The 17,901-nt window shown below is 35.6% G+C and overlaps 2 protein-coding genes across 3 annotated transcripts; both read left to right on the top strand.

Annotated features, from left to right (window-relative positions):
* The first annotated feature begins 2,669 nt into the window (after positions 1–2,669).
* Positions 2,670–11,885, top strand: LOC306757776 (ras-related protein rab7). The gene is made up of 6 exons (XM_079242910.1): positions 2,670–2,999; positions 7,066–7,128; positions 7,925–8,051; positions 8,376–8,594; positions 9,448–9,576; positions 10,538–11,885. The coding sequence occupies exons 2-6, from the start codon at positions 7,076–7,078 to the stop codon at positions 10,631–10,633; spliced, it is 624 nt and encodes a 207-aa protein (XP_079099036.1). The 5' UTR covers positions 2,670–2,999; positions 7,066–7,075; the 3' UTR covers positions 10,634–11,885.
* A 1,944-nt stretch (positions 11,886–13,829) lies between these two features.
* Positions 13,830–17,850, top strand: arpc4 (actin related protein 2/3 complex, subunit 4). 2 transcript variants are annotated; one of them, XM_079242390.1, is made up of 6 exons: positions 13,830–13,892; positions 15,391–15,509; positions 15,613–15,724; positions 16,055–16,150; positions 17,009–17,188; positions 17,402–17,850. In XM_079242390.1, the coding sequence occupies exons 1-6, from the start codon at positions 13,890–13,892 to the stop codon at positions 17,573–17,575; spliced, it is 684 nt and encodes a 227-aa protein (XP_079098516.1). In that variant the 5' UTR covers positions 13,830–13,889; the 3' UTR covers positions 17,576–17,850. The 2 variants fall into 2 exon arrangements, with proteins under 2 accessions (XP_079098516.1, XP_079098517.1); XM_079242391.1 differs by having other exon boundaries at positions 17,009–17,179; positions 17,389–17,533.
* The last annotated feature ends 51 nt before the right edge of the window (positions 17,851–17,901 follow it).

The raw sequence follows: 17,901 nt of genomic DNA, 5'->3' as shown, positions 1-17,901 counted from the left end.
ACACGCATTTTCTTAAAACGAACACTTTTCCTTTACTTGCTTCACTAATTATGTGTCTCACTGTGAGCAGAAATTACACATCTTTCACTCTGCTCATCAGCAGAAAACAAATTAGCGAATTCTTTACCGATTTTGCCCTGTCCCTGCTCTTGCTCACATTGCTTTTGTGTTCCAGTTTTTGTGTTTACAAACTAAGTTCCAAAGAAGCCATAAAAACTGCACACTCAATGGGTGTAAGAAGGGTGGAATTCCTCCATAAACACCAGAGTCATCCCAGTCATCAGGATTCTGCAGAGGCACGCTCCCAGTAACAAGGAGAACAAACAGTCACACTCACACATGGACAGCAGGCATGACTAACTCAAGCTGAGATCTCTGTTAGGCTCACAGTGGAGAAATATATTGTGAAGCTGCAGCAGTATTATCTTATTTTGTGGTTTGTGAATTCAAAAGTGTAGATTTGGATTACTTCATTACATTAATCCATTTAAATAAACTTGGCATAAAAAGAAAGGAAGTTTGTTTGATTAACTAGGTTTTCTCTTATTAATGGGAGCAAGTGTTGTATTATACAGTTAAAAAGCCTGATTAGTAAATTTTACAACAAGGTACAACTTACAAGGATCACACACACACATTTAGTTGAGTTGCTTATTACACTGAGAAACAATCCTTAAAAAATATGCCATCATGTATGTGATAACAAACTGGTAAAACAACAAATTATAACTGAATGAAGATGAGATTTATAGGGATTTATTGAGCAACATAAACAAATTGCTCTATAAAAGAAATAACAAAACCTTGCATGGAGAGTCATTATTCTGACATTGTTACAAGATAAATACTATGAAAACACTTGAGGACAAACGTTCATGTGAGAAAACCAGTCAGCATCAGAGAGTTGAAACGTTCTTTATGAATAAAGTTAATTAAAACTGATGCACAGAACTGATCTTTGTCAGATAATTTGAAGCTACTGTTACAAAACAGGTTACATCAGATAATAGAAGCAAAGGCTCACACAGCTTTTCTACTCATTTAGATGTGTAACAGTATATTTTTGGGATTAAGACATAAATCACAAAGATAATAATTTTATTTCCTTTCTTTGAGTTTGTCCTTGTCTATTTTTGGAGCTTGTGTAAAAAAATCTAATCATGTTTATATATGTTGATATACAGGTATAGCCTATATAATTCTGTGTTCACTGCTTTCAAGGGTCCTTGAATATATCAATGGCTATTTTTAATAACTGTTCAGGTCCTGCTTTATTATGGTGGCAGTCACACCAGTTTGTAGAGGGCTACTTTCTCTATAAATGCCAAGAATCTGTTTTTATTTTGATTTTATTGGGATATTTAATATTTGATGCTGCCTTTGATGCTTTATTTACACAATCTGTAATGTTTTAATGTTTTATGTACAACACTGACTTGTCTTGTACATAAAATGTGCAATACAAATACACTTGGTTTGCCCAGTTGATATGGTAAAATGAATTAACACTGACCTCTAGCGGTGGACGGTCTGTACTCTCCTATGGGTATAAGTCAATACAATCAATCTCACTTAGCTATTAAAATTGCAACATGCTATCTCAATTTCAGATGGAAAAAAGCATATGTTGTGCAGGATGCTTAGACTTTATATCTACATCGAGTAAAAAAGCCTTAATTTCTAAAACAAGTATAGATGTAGTCTTTAGTATATGTAAGGTCGTAGTCTAAAAAAGCCAGTTTGTTGTAATTTTCCCATTAATGTTACACATGACACAATAATTTTAGCTCAACGAAACTGAACCTGAATGTCAGTTTTATTCAATGTCCTTGTTTAAACAAAACGGTCAACTTCATCGTTAAGTTTCTCTATTTATACTGTTTCGTGAAGTAATTTTATTAGTTTCTGTAATAAGACTTGGCAGTTTCCCGCGCAAAAAAATGATTTATTATAAACCACTGTTCCTCAAATGGGCCTGGGGTACTTCAAGGCATTCCAGGGGGTACGTGTATTTTTTTCTACATATACCTTTTTTGTTTTCTTTAAAATAAAACAATATAAAATTATATAAACATTTAATATATTTTAATAAATGCAGGTGTACATTCATAAACTGAATTTACATTAAGACTCACACCATTTTATTCCTCCCAAAATCCCATATTCAGACATGAATTGAACCCCACCTGTTACAATCAAAATCATAACCATCGTCGCCTTGACAACGCAAATGATGGAGTCCTGGTTGAAGTGTAGTAGAGATGTGCAAAACATTTACCATTGTTTTGCACTATTAAGTTTAATAAACTAAACACAAATTACAAAGTGTTGTTTTTCGTGTTTCTTTCTTTTTTTAAAAAAATATTTTTTTTTTATGTTTCTTTCTTAACCAAAAGCAGTGGTGGGGGTACTTGGCTGAAAACATTTTTTTACAAGGGGTACTGTGTTACTAAAAGGTTGAGAACCGCTGTTATAGAGTTTTATTTATTTATTTATTTATTTATTTTATTTATTTATTTATTTTTTTTATTTCCCGCTGTTATAGACTTTTTTATTTTTTATTTTTATTTTTTCACCCGCTGTTATAGACTGTGCGGGTTTATAAATATTTTATGACGCGAGCGTGCTGCGTCTGACGTAAGACGCAGGGCTTGTTTTGGAGAAGGAAGTGAAAGGGGAAGACAGAAGCTGGGGGCAGTAGATAGTTAGCTGGCTGGCAAGCAGATAGGTAAGCTCCCCAGCAAAGTGCCAAATTTACACACTAGTTTTAGATCAGTTCTTGCGTCTATTTACAACACTTAAATAGAAAAACACATTTTTTATGCGTTAATCTGAAACGTGGTATTGTCAATTAGCGCCAGTAGACGAGTAAAGCTCCTGCGAGCCTGCTAGCGTAACGCCTAGTTTAGCTAGCTGGCTGTCCTGAACAATAACAGCTAGTTAGCGCACAGCCGGCTCGGAAACGGTCAAGAAGTCGCCTTACCTGAGTGGTTCAACTTGTAAGTGGTGTTATTATTATTGTTTTAACAGTAACTGCAACAGTTTTGCCTTGTATTTAATGTCTGCTTTTTCAACAATACGTTCTGTGTTTGGTTAATGGTGCGGTGTTTTCTGAGAGTCTAGTTGGCGAAAACAAGGCCGGCCTGTGGTTCCTCTGGGTCGGCTCCAAAAAGGAAGGAGAACTTGGTAGTCAAGCTCAACATAGTAAAAATTATGCTCTTTCCTCTTTACATGGACAAGGAAGTAGAATTATCTCTTGTATTCGTTGATGTTTATTCCTTAAAACACGGAGGGATTGTCACAAGATGTTTACTCATTTCTGTTGTTTTAAGTGACGCCCGGGTACATAGATGGATAACATGTCTTATGATACACCTCCCCTGTCAACAGGTTGTGGGAAAGAAGTTCTGCCTCTCCCTGTTTTTGTATTATCAGACAGCTGGACTACCTGGGTGTTGTTCTATGTTCAGTAGTTTTTGTTTCGTTTATAACTGTGGGTTTTTTTTTTTAAGGATACGTCGTTTGACTTGAATGTCCTTTATATTACATAAGTAAACGTATTGCCAATATCGATTGTATTTTTCATGTTGTAGTGTTTAAAATCATACATTCGTCACTTTTACACATCATACACTGTTTTGCCAACCTAAAGAAATCCCCTACTCCATCTGTGCTGGTACTTTCTTTCGTAAGAACAGAAAAGGAATGAACAAAATTTATTTAGTTTGCCTGGTAACTGAAATCCATTGTATTGATATAATTTAACAGCACATTTATTAGATTAGATGAGAATTAGAAATGAATCAGCTGGAGCATCAGTGGACACTATCAAACTGTAGTATGGCAGTGGGCTCAGATAGATAAAATGGCTTAGAAAATGTTGCTGATTAAATAAATTATTGTTTTAGCTGCCTGCTTTTGGGTAAATGAACAAAAAATTAAGTAGACAAAATTATCATTCAAAGACAATAACTGCTGTCATGTGATTTGTGGTAATTATGGACGGTCCTGTCTCCATGTTGGTTGTGACTTTGTCAGGTTTGTTAGGAAAATACTAAACTGAAAATATAATGCTATAAAAACACAACAATTTATTTCATTGTCAAATACAATAGCTGTTTGTCAGTGTATGAAGACTGAGCTCTGTTCCGGCCCTGTGATTTTTGTGTTTAATGCTTGACTGCAGTTTTTTGCAGCTACTCTTAGAGTGTGTTTAGCTCATCTCAGATTACTGTGGACAAGAGGAAAATGTCACTTTGAATAGGTTTCATCTGAATATAGTGTTTAGACACATCATAAGCATACAACTGTTTGGGTTTTCTTATAAAGTACTGTCCTAAAATCCTGTAGTTGAGCACTGGGAGCAGTAATGACTGTGCTTTTAAAGAAATCTGTATTGGCTGATGTGACTTAAATGAAACTGTTGGGCGTATATTACAATCATTTAAAGTATATGACACATACAAAAGTCTTTGTTTTATGTAAACTAGTTAATAAGGAAATATGATGACCTAACTTTATGGTGGAGGCCTGACAAGGAAGTAACTTCTGAGCTCTGTCTTACAAATCAATATTTAGTTTAGTTTGTTTGTGTCGAGTGTGCATTCATAATCCATATCAAAAGTGACTTTAAGACGATCCTGTCCAGGATATATGGGCATAGGCGAATTTGTAAAGACATTTTACTGAGGTTGCTCAAGTGATCTTTTTTTACAGACGTTTCTCAGTGTGAATCCATAAACGGTTATGTAATGCTTGCTGATGCACTTTTTTTCTGTTTTGATAAATCATTGCAACAGTGTAAATTGCAGTAGAGTAGACTAAGCAGACTGATGTTTTTTCATTGAACAGGCAACTCTGTGTCATGAATAATGAAAAAGGAATTAGTCAGGTACAAATAATTTGACAATGAACAAACCTTAAATATTGCATGAATTCTAAATTTCATAAAATACCACAAACCTGCATACTTTTTTCTTTATTTCTAATTATTAATACTATATTAATTGCAGTATGTATATTTTTCACTTATTGTTGATGTTTTGATGCCTGATGGATCATTTTAAGCTGTCAGGTTTGGTGAGAAGTTTCAAACTTATTGATGACTAAAATCTCAATGACTGGCATTTAAAATCAAAAGTAAGTGCTCTGCTGCGTGTCATGGGTTAAATACCTGATCTCAGTTCCTTTTGTAATCATGTGATAATGGTCTGAGCTCACCTAGACCTAAGCAAGCTACAGCCATTTATGCTTCTGTCAGCTATTCTGTGCTTCACAGTACAGTTGTTGCTGGAGTGTTTGTTCCATTTAGATAGGGTGCAAGTGTACTTTTCAGCTTTTGTTGGTAGTTTAAGTGTTTTTTTAAGGTCTGAGGAAGAACTTTAACTTAAAAGTCCTACGTATGATGTGATGTTAAATAAATTGTTACAATCCTGACAAGGTGATGTTAACCCAAGGAGAGCCAATCTTCAATAACAAAGATGCAAAATGACAAAAAAAAAAATCTAAACAAAAATCTATACATACATTTCTCCACTGTGAGATTAATAAAGTTCGTTCATTCGTTCTTCCATCCATATAGATGGGTTTTTTTTCTTTTTTTGTGGAGACAAATTTTTTTTGCCATTTGTCAAGAAATGTTAAAAATTGTCATGTCTTTTTTTTTTTTTTTTTTACCAGTTGTGCAGTGCATGTTGACTCCAAGAAATGATGAGTGTGCCAGTTTCTATAAAGTATTTATTGATGAATATCACAGTTAAAATGAATATATGTCTTCACAGACTATGTTCAGAAGACAGTCATGTGTATAAATCTTACTTAAATCTTTAGTTTAAATATTTAATTTTAATGTTTACCTTGACATGAATTCTTTTACTGCATTTCACACGAACTGTCTGCATAGTTGCCATAGATTCCAAGGTCCAATAAAACTGTTTACATGGCAGACATAAGAAGGTGTGAGGATAGCTAGAGCAGCCTCTTATGAAATCACTGTGTATTCAGACTGTCTTACTTATTTGTTCACAAAACGTTTTGCAGATAATTCTTACATTTCAAGGGTCTTACTAACATTTCCTGAGTTTTATTCAAGTGGAAGTTTGAAATGAGGAAGTGTTTCACAAGTTAATCACTTTATTAACTTATTAAGTAGCTAAACACACAATTTCAGTTGGCTAAAAATCAGAACTTGACAGAACCGTAGTAAATGTTTGCTTTAAGTCCCATATACTGATATGCTCAGCATATGAGTAACCTAATGGTGGGATTTTTTTTTTTTTGCCCTGAGGAGTCCTCTTTTTTTTTTTTTTTTTTTTTTTTGAAATTGTAAAACTGTACAAAAATGAAAAGACAAAACAACATTTGTGCACAGAAAGTGGAAGAATCTTTTTGTTCTTGTGTTTTGCCATATTAAGATATATTCATTTTTATGTGAAGAGATGGATATTAACTATCATGTTGAATGGTGATGCGAATCGGGATGTGAAGAAATTTGACTGATGATGAACTATGTAATTGTTGTAAGTAATGGGGAAAGCATTACTTACTTGTGACTTTTGCATAATTTTTGTTGGATAAACCATAATTTGGGACAAAATTTGAAATGAAAATGATTAAATAAATGCCTACATTTAGGCAGAAATTTTAGATGTGAAAGCTAGGAAAACCTCTGCTCTAAAAAGTGTGCTGATGACGGCATTAGTAGGTTGTCAGCTTTGTGACTGTAGAGTTAGTAAGGAGTTGACCTTATAGCAAAAAAAAAAAAAAAGTAGTGTCTGTGCCGGAGAGAGAGAGAGAGAAGGAATGATGTGCACCTCGTGATTTTCTCAACAGCTTAGAAAGCACATGACTGGAATGAGTAGCGTTCAAATTTTATTGGTCTCAAGCTTGTCACACAACTGTGTGGGCTGTCTCCCAGTACCTCACCCAGCATTGAATCAGATGTCATTTTGTTTAAATGTTATTGTCTCGGAACAACAGAAAACCTGCCGTTAGGTAGTTGCTTGCTATGAAGAGGTTAGGAAGACGTTAAACTAAACTGTTGCCTTTTTATTTGGCTTTTTGCAGCTGTGGAAAAATGACGTCCAGGAAGAAAGTCCTCTTGAAAGTCATCATTCTGGGTGATTCTGGGTGAGTCACAGCATGGCAAAATGTTCTTCCACATGTCAAAGCTACCAGTGTGTGGAAGAACAAGTTCTAATCTAAAACATAGTTTAAGAGGGAAAGAAAAAAGTCTTTTTTTTTCTTTTTTTTTTTTTTTTAGAAGGCAGCGTATTTCTTTTTCTGCATGTACGATTCGTTACTTCCTTGTTTATTGTTGTTCCATAAGCTGTCTCCGGGCAGATTATAGTCTGTACTTGCTTCTGCTATTATAATCTCACTCACTGCTGCACTCTGGCTTGTAAAAGCTGTTGTAAACTGTAACCACTGTATCCTATCAAACATTTTACATTTAATCTTTTTTTTTTTATAAAGTTATAATGTGTAAATACTATACACCAATTTTACCCTTTCACAAGTAGTTTCTGATGATTGATTTATTACAGCCATTATTCCACTTTGTGACCAAGTTGTTTAACATTGTTTATTGAGCTGATTTTCTTAAACATAAAACAATTACTTGAAATATGTATGACACTTGGATAACATCCAAGTTCAGTTGGCTGTTTTGTCCTTTTGGTTTTGTAAGCAACAAAAATAATTTGATTGATTTAGTCACTATTTTCACCAGAATTAAAACCCCTCATGGTTGCTACTGGTGTAGACCGTCTGGTTTTAATCACTCATGTATTTTTGTTCAATTTAAACTTCACGTTGAAGGTGTATTAACTTTTAATTTGCTTTTAATTTGTCAGTATATCTCAACTCATAATGAAAGAAGGTCATTTAATCAGTGCATGTTTAATTTTGTTTGTTCTCTTCTCAGCGTTGGAAAAACCTCGTTAATGAACCAGTATGTGAACAAAAAGTTTAGCAACCAGTACAAAGCTACAATAGGAGCGGACTTCCTGACCAAGGAGGTCATGGTGGACGACCGACTTGTTACAATGCAGGTATGATAACAACTAGAGGACTTTTATCTAGTTTGAATCTAAAGGATTTCTTTTAAGAGTTGAGAATTGAATTTGTAAGTAAAGCTTTATTTATATAACACCTTTAAAGATAAAAATCACAAAGCACTTCACAACAAAACACAAAAACATGAAAACAGCATAAAAACATCAAGAAGAAAAAACATAAAAACAAGGGGAAGCCAGTGCAGCTGGATCAGTAGTGGAGTGACAAGGGTGAATTTAGATTATCTTTTTCCACTGTAGGACATTCTTGTTCTGCAATGCCTTTAAATTGAATTTTTTTTATCTCCTTTCTTTTTCAAGATCTGGGACACAGCCGGCCAGGAGAGGTTCCAGTCTTTGGGTGTTGCATTCTACCGTGGGGCAGACTGCTGCGTGCTGGTGTTTGATGTGACTGCACCCAACACCTTCAAGACACTCGACAGCTGGAGGGATGAGTTTCTAATCCAGGCCAGCCCTCGAGATCCTGAGAACTTCCCCTTTGTGGTTCTAGGCAACAAGATTGACTTGGAGAATAGACAGGTTGTTATCAGGTTTACATTCCTAAAACACAGAGACCAGGTCCAAAATCCATAGTAGAATACTCTAGTCTAGCACAACAGATGTTCTGCAGATATTCTTACATGTATGCAGAGCTTTGTTTAGGATGGTTGAGCTGTAGTAGAGTGCTGTTGTAAGATTAAACACCATGCATCATACTGCTACTGATGCATGTGTACTGCTTTAAGCAGCTGCTGCACAGAAGGAATGAATAAGTCCTCAAATGCTAAAACCTTCATGATTAGCAAAAGTGCTTTAGTCAAACTATTCATAAGATTAAATGGTTTAGCAAGAAATGGGAGACTGCTTAGTGAAAGGCCAAGAATATTGATACCTCAGCATAGTCATCATTTGGAGCCATTGAAGTGTGTAGCACACATTTCGCCATGTAGCTGAGTTCATTTCTATATTGCTGAATTACCTTAGGCTAGCAGATTATTACAAAAATGGTTTTAAACACTTTTTATTGCCGTTTTAAAATGTATACTTAAACACCCCTTTAGTTTCATTATGTGAAATAAGAGCAAGTTTGACACCACTAGTACAGGTACAGGTGTCAAACCCCAGTACTAGAGGGCCAGTATCCTGCAGGTTTCTGTTGTCCCCATGCTCCCAACACACCTGATCAAAATGAATGAATAGGTAGACTGTTGGGTTTATTAGATGAGAATCAGGTATGTTGGTGCAGGGAAACAACAAAAACCTGCTAGATATTGGCACTTGAGAACTTGAGTTTGACACGCCTGATTTATGGCCTCTGAAATTGTTGTCTTTTGGATCCATCATCAAGCCTGTCTTCATCATTGCTTATGGATTTTCTGCCCTTCACACACAGGTGACCACCAAAAAGGCTCAGGCTTGGTGTCAGAGTAAGAACAACATCCCCTACTTTGAGACCAGTGCAAAAGAAGCCATAAATGTAGAACAGGCATTCCAGACAATTGCACGCAACGCCCTCAAACAGGTGAGTTAAAGTTACAGGAAAAGTGGATTTGGTCTTTCATGTTAGATAATCTACTTTGTCTGAAAAGCCAAAGTATTGTCTGAAAAGTTTAGGTTTCTTTAGCAATAGCTGTGTTTTCATTAATGGTTTTCTCAAAATAAAAGCGACCTTTCTAACATTTTGACAAAGTACAATTGCGATATGCAGGCATTTCCATTGAATAGTGTTGAGAGCATAAGCTGCAGTTGTGGCTTATCCCAGGAAGCCAGCATTGTTTCAGGGTTTTCAACTTGCTGCGGGGGATTTGCCATGAATTTTCTAAGCTCTTCTCCCTCATTTCCCTTTCTTATTTCATTGTAAAACTCCACATTTTACTATTGTTTGCTACAAAGCATGAGGGTTATAGTTTTCTCTTTAATTATTTCTAAATAAGATTTCCATCTTCTCCTCCAACCATTCATACAACACCATCTGTAATGAGCTGGTGATGTGGCCTCCACGTCAAGTCCGGTGACGCATAAATGGGGGGGGGGGAGGGTTTCCATGACATTTTTGCAACATACTATAATATTGACACATTTGATAAACCACCTCATGAAAACATAAAAACTTTTTTTTTTTTAATTTATTTGATACAGATACAATGGTCCATATAGATAAAAGAAAGAACATCAACAAACTCAGATACATCGGCAACACACAAATTGGTCCATGTGACTGTTAAACAGTTTCTCCATCCAATGTTTTCTCAAATCAGAGATATAGCGACAGCTACTCAATTGAGTGTTTGCTAAAGTCTGTATGATGGAGTTTTCCGACTCCTCCAGCGCCGCATAAGTTTGAACATTAAGCATTGTTAGCTGAATTTGAGAAGTTTTTTTTAAATGTAGGTGTTTTTTTTTATTGCGATATTTTAAGTTTTGCGCAATTTGTGGGGTAATGGAAATGCAGCTAATGATTGTTTTCTCTCACGTCTTCACAGGAGACAGAGGTGGAGCTGTATAATGAATTCCCAGAGCCCATTAAGCTGGATAGGAATGACAGAGCTAAACCTTCTGCAGAAAGCTGCAGCTGCTGAGGAACAACTTGGACCGTCTTCTCTGTTGGCTTTCTGAAACACCCAGTCATTACCCTGTTACATCACCTTCACCTTGCTCCCAGGGAAATGACTTCCCTTCTGGTCTTCCTCCTTCACAACACTGTTCATTCCATTTTCACAACTCCTTCACGCAGTACGCCGCACATGGATGTATTCCCCCCCACTTAGTACACAAATTAATACACTAGCATACACTTATATAATGTAATGACAAGTCCAGTGCCCAAAGATCACAGAGAAGAATGACATCCCTTCTGACCTCGCAGATCCTGACTTGGTAGCGGGTGAACTCCTGTCCTGCCCTATATTTGACAGGTGTTCCTCCTGACTTACAGAGAGAGAGCGAGATGGAGCCATGTTCAGACAGTGCAATGGGAACTCTGGATGGACTGGCTGATGCTCTGTAATGTGAGACAATGTTGGCTAATGTCAGCATCCCAAGTATTGGTATTTTCTGTTTTCTGTTTGCTTTCTTTTGCCTATCAGTCAAAAAAATCTTCTCGTAGAAGTAAATATAGTATTTTTTTTGTGGGTTTTTTTTTTTGTAAACTGGCTGTTATTTTAAAAGCCAATCTGAAACACATATTTTATTTTATTTTTTTGCACTTTTCATGTTTTTGCCTTTAAAAGTTGAAGAGGGATGACTGATTTTAGGCAACATCTTCTGCCACATGCCTTTTGGTAAGCTTCAAAATTATGCTTCCTTGCTCTATTTCCTCTTCAAATATCTCCAGAGAATAAATCAAACATTCTGCTGATTGTATTGCCTTTTGCCTCCAGGATTAGGGTTTATAACTGCCTCGCACTATACAATATGTTACTGTACGAAATAAGTCAGTAAGTGTAATATGTTAATTCCTTGATGTATTCATTTGGCCTTTTCTGTAACATTACTTGTACTGATACTACTTCTGCTGTATGTGTTGCATCCCCTCATCAGACATCTTTCAGAGCTTAAGAATTACTATATGCTTCACCAACACTGTCTTCTTTCATGTCTTCATTATTGCTGTTCTTTCTGCTTGTAGCTCAGGTTGGCTAAGTACTTAATATTTTTAATGGATTGTGTATTACAGTGTATAGATGGTAAAGGATTGAACTGAAATCTTATGTTTTCTCTTTACATGTAAAGAAAATATCCAACTATTTGCCCTGATATTACTCCTCCTCCTTATAGAAGACATTACTTCAATGCCTATGATGTTGTCAAAGAAAATTTGAACGTCAAATAAAATTCTTGAATATATCAAGTGTTCAGCTTTTTTTCATCTGTTTTGTTTCATTTGTTTATTTTTTCCTGCCCCCCGAAAAATGTGTTTTCTTTTTATTGATCTGTCAGCATCATCAACACACTGGTTTTTTATTTTTGTCTTTGTTGGTTGATTATGCATCTCCTCGGGAATGTGAAGGTCTTGTCACAAGGCACTCACCTGTCAACCAGCTCAGCCTGTCTATAAACTCTGCTTCCTGTTAATCTATTCCGAATGTACCGTAATAGTTTGTTTTTAATTCTAATTTTTGTCTTTTCTGTTCCTGAATCTGTTATGAGCCCTTTAAATTCAGTGGTATTTCAAGCAGCATAACGGGGAGCACAATCTAAGTAAGGTATGTACTGATATGCACTTTTTGTGGTCAATTGAAGACATTAAGTTAAAGGATTTTATTTTAAAGAAAATAAAGGTCTCTCAATCAGGATACCAACCCCCAATATTTGTCTAGGGAAATCAAAGAGTCATGTATACATACAGTTGTGCTCATATGTATTCATCCCCTTTCATTAAAAGGCTGAATTTACAACAGTCACTCAAATAACTGGAGACTTAAAAAGAGGAACAATAACTAAAAATTAGCAAAAATATAATTTAGTAATATAAGACATTGTCTTTTTTTTGTTTTTTGGTTTTTTTTTTAAAAATTGAGTTGAAGAAAGAAAAACAAACAAATTGGTCCTGGACAAATTAGAGCCCTTTTCTGTTGAACAGTGGGACAAAATACCTGTCAACAGGTGCAGAAGTTTGACTGAGACTTCCATCTTCTCCTCCATCCATTCATACAACACCATCAATAAGATTGTTCAATAAGATTGTTAAAATCAGTAGTAAAATCATAGGTCAGGAGCAGCAGTCACTCAGTACCATCTATAACACCAGAGTCTTGAGAAGAGGCACCCAGATCTCCACTGACCCCTCGCACACCCTGCACTCCCACTACACCCTGTTACCTTCAGGGCGCAGGTACAGGTCTCTCCCTCTGAGAACAAAGAGGGCCACTTCCACCTTCCTTCCCACCTCTATCCATCTGTTAAATGGTTGATGGCTATTGCAGACTGTTATATTTATGACTGTGGATGGCATATTGGTGTCAATTGTTTTTAACTTATTTATTAACTGACAGGTTGAGTTGTGTGTGTGGATATGTCTTTTTATTTTATTTGTCATGGTCGTGCTCTACCCGCAAATGAAGTTCCTAACGGATAAATAAAGTGAATTTGATTTGATTTGAGAGGAACAGAAAACACCTGACTGTAGTGGAAACAATAAAGGATTGTTCAACAAAATATTAGTTTATGGGTGATGTAATATGTAATAAATTATCTTATTTGATTGCTTTTTAAAAAGAAAAAAATATCTATTGAACCAGAATTAGAAAATATGATTTTCATAAAATTTTTATTTATTATAACTTTAGTCAATTTCAGCTTATTTTACTGGCAGCTGGTTTTTCCTTCTTTAGTAAAAGGGTATGAATAAATATGAACACAACCGTATGCAAGATAACTACACAAACCCACTGCAGTCATCAGTTTGCTGTCTGACTGCAATACTCGCATATGCAAAAAAAATTCATTTTCAAAAACATAAAAAGGTTTACATATTCTCATGTCCTGACACATAAACAATATAAAAAGACTTGTAAAATAAAAAGCAGGATCTGAAATTCACTGTTAATTATTTTATTTTCATTAGAGCTTCACTTGGTTCTACAATGAAAATTAATCGTAAAAATACGTCCATGAAAACATTACATGTTGTAAATGCATCATTTTCTAGTAGATAATAGACATTTCCCTTGTAGCTATGGGGAACATTAAAACATTAAAATGTGCATTATTTAAGAAGACCACGCATCTTCGCAGCGTTTCTTACACCAGCTACCGCTTTTCATTTCCGGTGTGCTCGCGGAAAACGCAACTGTAGCTACTTCCGACTTTAGCCACCTCTCCTGAAACCGAGAAATGGTAGGTAAAATGACACAAATCTGCGTATTAAACGTCACATTAAAATAAGTACGCGTTTCAGAATTTGAAGATGGTTGGTTGTTGCTTTTTATTGCGTAAAAATTCAGTCGTACGAGGTTTGGTTTTCATTTTCTTGGCATCATTGAGGCGCTTTAGGAAGCTGTTAGCTGACAAGCTAACCTTAGCGGATCCTTGCTAAAAGCGAAGCTTTCTGGTTTCCTTTGAGCTTGTTGATTCAGGCGGGAAGGATAAAAAAAAAAAAGTTTAATTTATAATGGATATTGGCCGTCATTTGGCATTCATGCTTTGGTTCTAACCCCACTACAGTAGCTGTAATAGTATGGTTGCATCTGGGGTCAAGCAGCAGAGAGATCTTATCCACTGTTGTTTGTGTCTGATGATGAGTTTTGTTTGGTTTTTAACATTCAGATTAGAGGGTAGAGTCCTCCGCTTTGATTTTGCCCAACCATGTGAATTATTAATGCTATGAAAAGTAATTGTGACCTGTTTAAGAACTACATTCAGTGTGTAATGTGCTTTTCAATGCTCAACATGTCAGTGCTCTCTGTTGGACAAACACTGTAATGGCATTTTTAAACCACCCCAAACATAAGCAGCATAGTTTGACTTTTCTGCAGGTCTTATTATTATATTAGTTGGCCATTAATCAAACAACATATGCTCTTAAGAGAAATTATTGTAAAAGCCTATCTTTTACCTTTACAAAGAGAGGATCTGGTTGTTCTGCTGCACTAAAGAAGGTATTTTGCTGACATTATTGGGGTCCAAACCTGCTTGAGAAAAGAAGTCACTGCATATTAGGGGTGGGAAATTTGAATGGAAAATCGAAAATCATGATTTTTTTTTTTTTTGGCTTCACAATTTAAAATAGATTTTTTTTTGTTTAAAAAAAAAAAGATTTTTATTTCCAGATGAATAAAAATAATCCATTATAAAATTTTTGTCATTTTTATTATTTTTATTGATCTTTTTACTTGTCTTCTTGGGCATTATAGCAGCAGAATGATGGTCTGGCTACTATGTTGTTTTTTCCTAATTGAAATCAAGAAAAATGACGTGCAAAAAAAAAAAGTTTTTATATCTTTCTTTGCTTTTTAATCTACAAAAATCCGTAATATCAAAGAATTGTGAGAATCTCAGTTTAAATTGACTCGGCACCCAAAAAATCGGAATCGAATCGGGACAAAAGCATATCGTCACAGCCCTACTGCAAATCATAGAAAACTTAAAAATTTTGATCTGATCTTTATTGGGGAATCTCTTTAGTATTATTTTTCCAGCTGGGAGCAATTTTCTTTTTGATATCACAATCATGAGTGACTTAGAGGAGTGACTTGTAGTATGCTGTTTTCAGACAAACTGAGCATCATTTTGAGATTTTAAAAATATTCAACCAAACGCTCCACAACCATCACTCAAACATAACATCTGAAAAACTGCGTGATATTTACTCTTAATTCTTGTTTTCCACCATCAGACGGCAACTTTGCGTCCATACCTCAACGCTGTGCGTGCCACGCTGCAGGCCGCACTCTGCCTGGAGAATTTCTCCTCACAAGTGGTGGAAAGGCATAACAAGCCAGAGGTAGAAGTCAGGTGAGTCATGCTTTAGTGGCTTGAAAGTGTTTTACCTCATGCCATTTAGCTAATATTTTGGCAAAACCTTAATTGCATGTATTTCTGTGTATTTCACATCCAGGAGCAGTAAAGAGCTGCTCCTCCAACCTGTAATTATCAGCCGTAATGAGAAGGAAAAGGTTCTGATTGAGGGCTCCATCAACTCCGTCAGAGTCAGCATCGCCGTCAAGCAGGTCAGTGAAGGTTCTGTCGGGATGTAAATGTGTAGACTTTAGCCCTTTTCACACAGTTTGTTTAAAGGTAGAACTTCACGGCATGTCAGTATCTTGGGTGGAAGTGCAGTAACGCAGTCAGGGGTTGCATTGATCGGTTGCTGACACACCTCCGAGCCGGCAGTGTTTCATCCCTGTGATTAACCAAAGACATCTGCTTTACTTGAATGCATTGAGCTACAATAAGAAGCAGCCACTGTGTGGAAAGGGCTCCTGACTGTGTTTACATTTACAACTAATGTAACACTACAGCAGTTTCAGATTTTCTTTTTAATTAATTTCTGACTGTAGGCTGATGAAATTGAGAAGATCCTGTGCCATAAGTTTATGCGTTTCATGATGATGAGAGCAGAAAACTTTTTCATCCTGAGGAGGAAACCAGTAGAGGTAAGCAGGAGTGTAAAGTGGGTCAGTCACCTGAGGTTACCGAAGCAGGTCTGGAGAGCCAACAGTGGTGTATCACTGTGGGCCCTTAAACAAGGCGCCAAAACATAGCTGCCCCCTGCTCTTTGAAACATCTAGAGATTGATAAAATAGTTTGTCTATCTGCGTTAATAGAACAAAATTATTTTTCTAAACTTTACAAACCAGTATAGTTAATATGGTTTAGTAAGAATTTATTAAAGTCTTATAAAAAGTCTAATAAAAAATTATATTTAGTGTTTAAAGCTCTTGGGTTACAGTTAACTTGTTAAAATGCTCCCATATCTTATATCTATTAGAATTAAAGCAGTTTCATGAAACAACCTCCTGAAACCTGGGGGATAAAAATGACAAAATAAAGAAAAAGAGATGACAGATTAGACATTAGAAATAAGAATGCTCTTTTTTTGTAAATTGTTGCTTTACGTGCTAATGGGACAACAATGCTTCTATGTTTACAATATTTAATGTATAGTTGAAGATAAGGTTGATTTTTTTTTTTTTTTTTTTTTTTAAATTTTTTTTTCCCTTTTCCCTCAAACACAATGCAGCAATTTTCATTTGAGCTTTAAACCACAGTATTCATGTTTATTTACATACTTGTTTATCTGGTTATTTATTAATCTACAAAAAGTTTGTTTTGTTTTTTTTTTGGTGATTTTTAAAAAGCTTTCAGTTGATTTGCTACTTTGAAATGTTCACATTGCTCAGTTGAAGTCGATAGACATTGCAGGAATTTCTTTCCTTTTATCTGAATTGTGCTTTAGAAATAACTTTTCCAGCCCTCTGACGCACCTCCTTTTATCCGTTTTTGTTCCGCAGGGCTACGACATCAGTTTCCTCATCACTAATTTCCACACAGAGCAGATGTACAAGCATAAACTAGTGGATTTTGTCATTCATTTTATGGAAGAAATTGACAAGGAGATCAGTGAAATGAAGCTCTCTGTCAATGCCAGAGCTCGTATTGTCGCGGAGGAATTCCTCAAAAATGTGAGTTGTGTGTTTATCATGTTTATGATGAGCAAATTTTTTATTTCTGGGAAAGACTTTTTTTTCCAGTCTGTCAGAACGTTTTGCTAACATGCTTTAGTGTAATTAAGTTACTGCGATCTTGTCCTTTTATCTAAAATCTTCTATATATTTCTAAACTGTGGCTTAAAGCCGTTGCAGTTGTGACATTGTTCCTTTTATTTTTGCAGTTCTGAAAGAAAGAAAACCCAGGATCACATTCCTTTTGCAATCTTGGCCGTCACTGTGGAGCGTTCATATCACAGGGCAGATCATCGCAAGTATGCCAAGAGAAGAAACAGGATGTACAGCAAGACTGTGCAGGCCAGTGGGGTTCTACCCTTTACCTTTAAAATGCTCCTGTGCTCAAAATATTGATGTTTGTACATAATATTCACATCACATTAATATCTGCCTTTTGACACATTCGAGGGGCAGGTCCTTGAGATATTTATCAATATTACTGAGCACAGGATGTTTTTTTTCCCCAGATGATTTAAAAGTTTTTAAATATATAAAGATATATATTATGCATATTGAATTTCATTTTGCTGTTTTATTACAGAAGTGTTGAATTCTGAAGGCAATCATTTTGTTTCTTGCTTTGACTCACAAGTTCACACACAAATACTTAACCTTGGCAATGACATAAATAAAAAGTGTTGAATGCTTTGTATTTTAACCATTCCTCTTTTTATTGGTTA

The sequence above is a fragment of the Telmatherina bonti genome, assembly GCF_933228915.1.
Source record: "Telmatherina bonti genome assembly, chromosome: 6".
NCBI lineage: Eukaryota > Metazoa > Chordata > Actinopteri > Atheriniformes > Telmatherinidae > Telmatherina > Telmatherina bonti.
This window is presented reverse-complemented; position numbering and strand designations above follow the sequence as displayed.

What these genes read in the sequence shown, in the direction of transcription:
- arpc4 (XM_079242390.1), top strand. An exon ending in TGAGGAGGAAACCAGTAGAG is followed by an intron (nt 16,151 to 17,008) that starts GTAAGCAGGAGT and finishes TTTGTTCCGCAG; the next exon opens with GGCTACGACATCAGTTTCCT. An exon ending in TCCTCAAAAATGTGAGTTGT is followed by an intron (nt 17,189 to 17,401) that starts GTGTTTATCATG and finishes TCTGAAAGAAAG; the next exon opens with AAAACCCAGGATCACATTCC.
- LOC306757776 (XM_079242910.1), top strand. Translation starts at nt 7,076, where the DNA reads ATGACGTCCAGGAAGAAAGTCCTCTTGAAAGTCATCATTCTGGGTGAT. An exon ending in TTGACTTGGAGAATAGACAG is followed by an intron (nt 8,595 to 9,447) that starts GTTGTTATCAGG and finishes CTTCACACACAG; the next exon opens with GTGACCACCAAAAAGGCTCA. An exon ending in CACGCAACGCCCTCAAACAG is followed by an intron (nt 9,577 to 10,537) that starts GTGAGTTAAAGT and finishes ACGTCTTCACAG; the next exon opens with GAGACAGAGGTGGAGCTGTA.